Source organism: Anneissia japonica, unplaced genomic scaffold (assembly GCF_011630105.1).
Source record: "Anneissia japonica isolate Jap-2015-1 unplaced genomic scaffold, ASM1163010v1 scaffold287987_len96054_cov190, whole genome shotgun sequence".
In the NCBI taxonomy this organism is placed as follows: domain Eukaryota; kingdom Metazoa; phylum Echinodermata; class Crinoidea; order Comatulida; family Comatulidae; genus Anneissia; species Anneissia japonica.
This window is the reverse complement of record NW_022715604.1, coordinates 57973-63188: the sequence shown is the minus strand read 5'-3', so window position 1 is coordinate 63188 and position 5216 is coordinate 57973. Positions and strand designations below refer to the sequence as shown.

At 32.3% G+C, this 5216-nt stretch overlaps 1 protein-coding gene across 1 annotated transcript in view; it reads left to right on the top strand.

Annotated features, from left to right (window-relative positions):
• Positions 1–4325, top strand: part of LOC117109293 (homeobox protein Hox-A9-like) — an 18713-nt gene extending 14388 nt beyond the window's left edge. The window contains exon 2 of the mRNA XM_033251562.1: positions 3283–4325. Within this exon, the coding sequence (XP_033107453.1) occupies positions 3283–3548 (266 nt within the window). The 3' untranslated portion in view covers positions 3549–4325. The remainder of the gene's footprint in view (positions 1–3282) is intronic.
• The last annotated feature ends 891 nt before the right edge of the window (positions 4326–5216 follow it).

Sequence of the window (5216 nt, the reverse complement as noted above, 5' to 3'; positions counted from 1 at the left end):
TACATACACTGGTTTCATTTATTATTCCTTTTACGGTTATATTGGTATTACTCAAAATAATTATCTATAGGTTTCAAAATACCGTACAGTAACATTCTTCTCTCAGAATTCACGTACAATGATTTCAACCTATCAACTCATAGTTCTTTCATCGATCCCATGTGTATAGATATTTAATTGTCGATTTTTTTCATTTTTTACTACTATAACTGCATACAGCTAAAGAATGTTCACATGTTTAAAATAATATGGCGATAAAGTGCATCTTGTCAAATATTATGTGTATTAATCTGGAAAAGAAAACAATGTACTGTAATAAAATGTTGAGTTGAGCACAGCTAAACGAGTTATCTATGCGCATTGCCACCCTACGCGCGGCACGTTGCCACCGAGGCAATACTTTTTGCAAACCGGCCTTTTGCCAGAACTGACTTTTACCACCCTAGGCCCGTTGTTGCCATCCAGCCTTTTACCACCAAGCATTTCGTTATCCTAAGCCTGTTGTTGCCACAAAACCCTTTTCCATTCGGCCTTTCGTCACCTAGGTTCATTTCTACCCGGTCTTTTACTGATGAGTTCGTTCTCACATTCGGTACCGTACGATGCCACCCGGCCTTGTGGCACAAAAGAGCGGGTGACAGCGGATAGGATGTAAAGGGCTACAGTAGAACCTGTTTCAGACGTCAGGATTAAAGATTATTATACTATAACTAACACCCTCCTAATACACATAATGATGCTTAGTATATAGAGCATTATTCCATTGGCGAGTGGTGGCCTACTTAATGTTGGATATGAAAAATATTCTTTTATGACAAAAAAACAAACTATTCAGACGACACAGCGACATGCAACAATGAACCAGCGACAATGAATAACATATCCAATTATTTTAAATCGCTGCTTTAATGTGACAATCGTTATTATAAGTCTCTTTTGTTTCAGTTCAATATTTACATAGCGTACGTACACTTGAATTGTGAAATGTATTTAGACACGCGTACGTTACGGCAAGAGATCAGTTTAATGTGTCAGGATTGAGACTTCAATTATTTTAGAAAAACACCTTAGTCGCGGTGCTTATTCAAAACAGTAATTCATGATCCCTACGTGGGCTGATAAATCCACACACACACAATTTGATCTTGGATAGCAATCCGAATGTTATCAGAACAAAAGTGTAATAATATAATATCAATGGAAATTAATTTTAGCAAATCATTCAGTTAATTTATAAATCTCAATCGGTAATTGAAAGTATTGTAATAGCTGCTGTCTGCAGTACCTACAATACGCTAGCAGTGATCTATAATGTCTTTCGTTTATCTTCTATTATTCTCAAGCGTGGGATATTTAACAATAATGATATAATTAAAATAATAATAATAATAATAATAATAATAATAATACTAATATTAAAGATTATATTATATAAATATTTATAACAATGATGACAATATAATAATAATATAAATATTTATAATAATGATGACAATATAATAATATTAATAATAACAATAATAATAATAATAATAATAATAAAATAATAATAATAATAATAATAATAATGATTATAATAATAATAGTAGTAATAATAATAATGATGATGATAATAATGATGATAGTATAATATGATTTATACTGATATGATTATATTGTTATAATATAAATATTAATAATAATAATAATAATAATACATAATAATAATATTGATAATAGTAATACTGTAATAATAATGATAATGAAAATAATGATAGTATAATTTGATATTAATACTGATAATAATTCTTTACACAATGCCCGCATACAACTTTTCAGCTTTATTGAGTTTTGGTGATACTGATATCTTTACACAGGCTTGCGGATTGAAAAAATTCCAGAGGCAACTTAAAATGCAAATAAACTATATGAATAATTATTGTAAATTTATATTTAAATATATGTTAAGTGGAAACAAAACATCATCATCTATGAAAAGCTTCCATCTGAAAGAGCACGTAGTAAAATATTTTTGTTGACATAATTTTCATAGCGTACACACGTACCCATGTTTTGTAGAGATAAAAATAATTATGAAAATGGATGAGGTAGCCTACTGTATATCTTTTTGAATGGGGTAAGACAGAACATTCTAACCCGGGGCTACGCCCTCTCTCAGACGAGACGTCATGTAACTGATATGTGAACCATCCTTCATTGCAGATTTATTACATTCCATCCTCTGAAAAAATAAAAACATTATTCAAATAAAAACTGAAAAACACTCAAGGGGGTAAAGCATCGCTGAGGCTGTCGTCCGGACGATTAAATTCGACGTCGTCTGTTTCTTTTTGTGGACGCAACTTCGCCTGGCTAGTATTGTCTGTCATACGTGTCGTTCAATGCATCAAGTTCACGGCTCGCACTGTTGGAGTGCAGCGTACTTTCACTGGTGACGTTGTACTATCACATAGCCAATCACAACCAACGTTTAATGTCTCATGGGCCGATCAATATTATAATTTAGATATTGGTTGTATATCTTTATTACAAGGAGTACGAGACAGTGATTGATTTTATTGATCTTGATTGATTTAGAAAGTGCTCGACATCGGCCACTCATGTATAATATAGGCTACACCTTGTTGTACACTCAGTCTGTCGTACAGGCTTATTTTAAGATACGCGCTATAACAACCACAGGATTGGTGCTTAATAATTAATATTATATTAGCGCAGGCGCCTCATACCTATCTGTACAGGCGGAGTAAGATGGTTTTGGTCAGAGGTCATGCCTTTCGGTTAGAGAGTGTATCCTAGCTACGAGACGCTCTCTGACAATTAATATGGCGCCAGTTTAGACAAGAGCTGAGTCTCGCTGAAATTTTGGTTAAATTTATCCTACCTCCACCCCTTTTACTCCGCCTACTTAATTATTGATTAGTAGTTATAAGTAGTTATAGAAGTTATAGGGGTGTTTTGTTTTCCCCCATATTGGGCCCAGTTTGCGGCAAATTGTTATTGTTACTACTGCGTTTGTCGTCTCTATGTCTGGTTCCTTCCTGGCTCCAACCAAGTTCAACAAGCCGAAGTCTAATATAATAATAATAATAATAATAATAATAATAATAATAATGATGATGATGATGATGATGATGATGATGATGATGGTGATGATGATGATGATGATGATGATGATGATGGTGATGATGATGATGATGATGACGAGGATGATGATGATGATGATGATGATGATAATTATAATAAAAATAACAATACTTATTTACTTTTATTTTTCAATAGACGGTGGTCCACCGGGATGGATGTTCACATTCGCCACATTTCCACGTCGGACTAAAAGAAGACCGTACTCAAAAGTTCAAATATTCGAATTGGAGAAAGAATTTCAATTGCATCAATACTTAACACGTGATCGACGCGCTCGACTGTCCCAGTCCCTGACTCTTACCGAAAGACAAGTTAAGATTTGGTTTCAAAACCGCCGGATGAAGCAGAAAAAATTGAACGAAAAGGAAAAGAAAGAAAAGGGGTCGTCTCTAACATCATAACTTATTTAGCGTTTAAAAATATAGGTTTGCTAAATAAAACATTTCTGTGAAAATATCTTGATGATAGAAAATGAAATCAAGCCGAACTTTTAAACAGCAAGAATGTTGAACGGGTTTAAAATATTAACTAATCAATAATGCCCAATTTACGTATTTAATGTACAATGTTAACTTGTGGACACTGAAAAAAAAAAAACACACACAGAGCTCGAAAATATCTAGTACATGCGGTATTATTATTCGTCAGGGTATTATGGATATTGGAAGCCTGATATTCAGTTGCCTAAATGTACGTTTAGAATGAAAGTTCAGAAAAAAATACACTATATACTGTCTGTATTAAGCTTATCAATTGAACAATAAAATTAAGCATTTGAATTTCTTACTTATATTTAAGTAAGTTACTAGCCTTCAATTCAAATTTATAACGATATAATTATATCCTTTATATTTATTCTTTGGCTGATAAACTTTTTTTTTTTACATTTTTTTTTCTTTTACACCGACCTGGTTATTACTAGTTTGTAGTTTATAATTTATTGAATCCTTAGCATACGGCACCGTAAGTTACAACCAGGGAAAATGACTGATCCATGCCTGGTTACAAAATCTTAGATGATAAAGGAATTTATATTTTATGGTTTTATCGTATCTAAGTAAATAGTTTTCTTAAGCGTGTTGTTGAAAACATGACACACATTTTTATATACTGTCTTATACAAATGTTAAGCATCTATCGATATTACCGATGTGTTGTACCCCTTGATTATGGCATGTTATGGCCTGGTATGTTATAAAGTNNNTGCGTATAAGCCTATATAAATACTGAGGAAGGACAAGAGTTGTCCGAAAGCTCTGGTTCTACTTCTGGATCTTTACTTACTTTTACTTTGTTGTTGTTGCTTATCAAATTTGTATCTATACCACTATACCAAGATCCAGACATTGTTTCCCACAGCATTGTTGTTTTTCAGTATTTTGCCTATTAAGCTATATATAAAATATATATATATATATGTATTGGGATAAAGTTAATATGTACTGTATAGTGTATATGGTCAGTTTACAAACAAGGATTTAAAACCCAGTGTACACTTCGTCGACTTTAAGAGGCTACGTCGCGCGACGATATTTTTTTCAGGCTCTGACGGGGATCAGAGCCATAGATAAAAAGAGTTGCGACATTGAGAATTTAGAAGCCATTTTGTGTCCAACGCAATAGGCGTTCCTGTGTATGGTATAATATCGTATAGTGTAATTCAATTAGCAACCTCCTGTAATTTAATTTAATTCAATCTTTTTAGCAGTTGAATTTCATGTAAGTATATTTATAAATATTTTTTTTAATGATTTCTTTACTTTATATACAATTTCATATTATATATAGGCCTACTGTAATAATTTACTATTTTTAAGCAGTTACTTAATCCTTGTCGATAGGCGGAGAGCCTCTCGGCGAAGTATTTATCAATTAGGCAATCCTGCCAGACCCTAAAGTGGCTCCTTTTATTTTTGATAAATGATATATGATAACCAGCAAAAAATAATTAATTAATTAACTATCAGATAAGCCTATTCATATAGGCATCCAAATATCAAAAATGTAAATGTAATTAAGATTAGTTAATCTTTTATATTAATTTCGGTTACATCTATGTTTAATTTCTA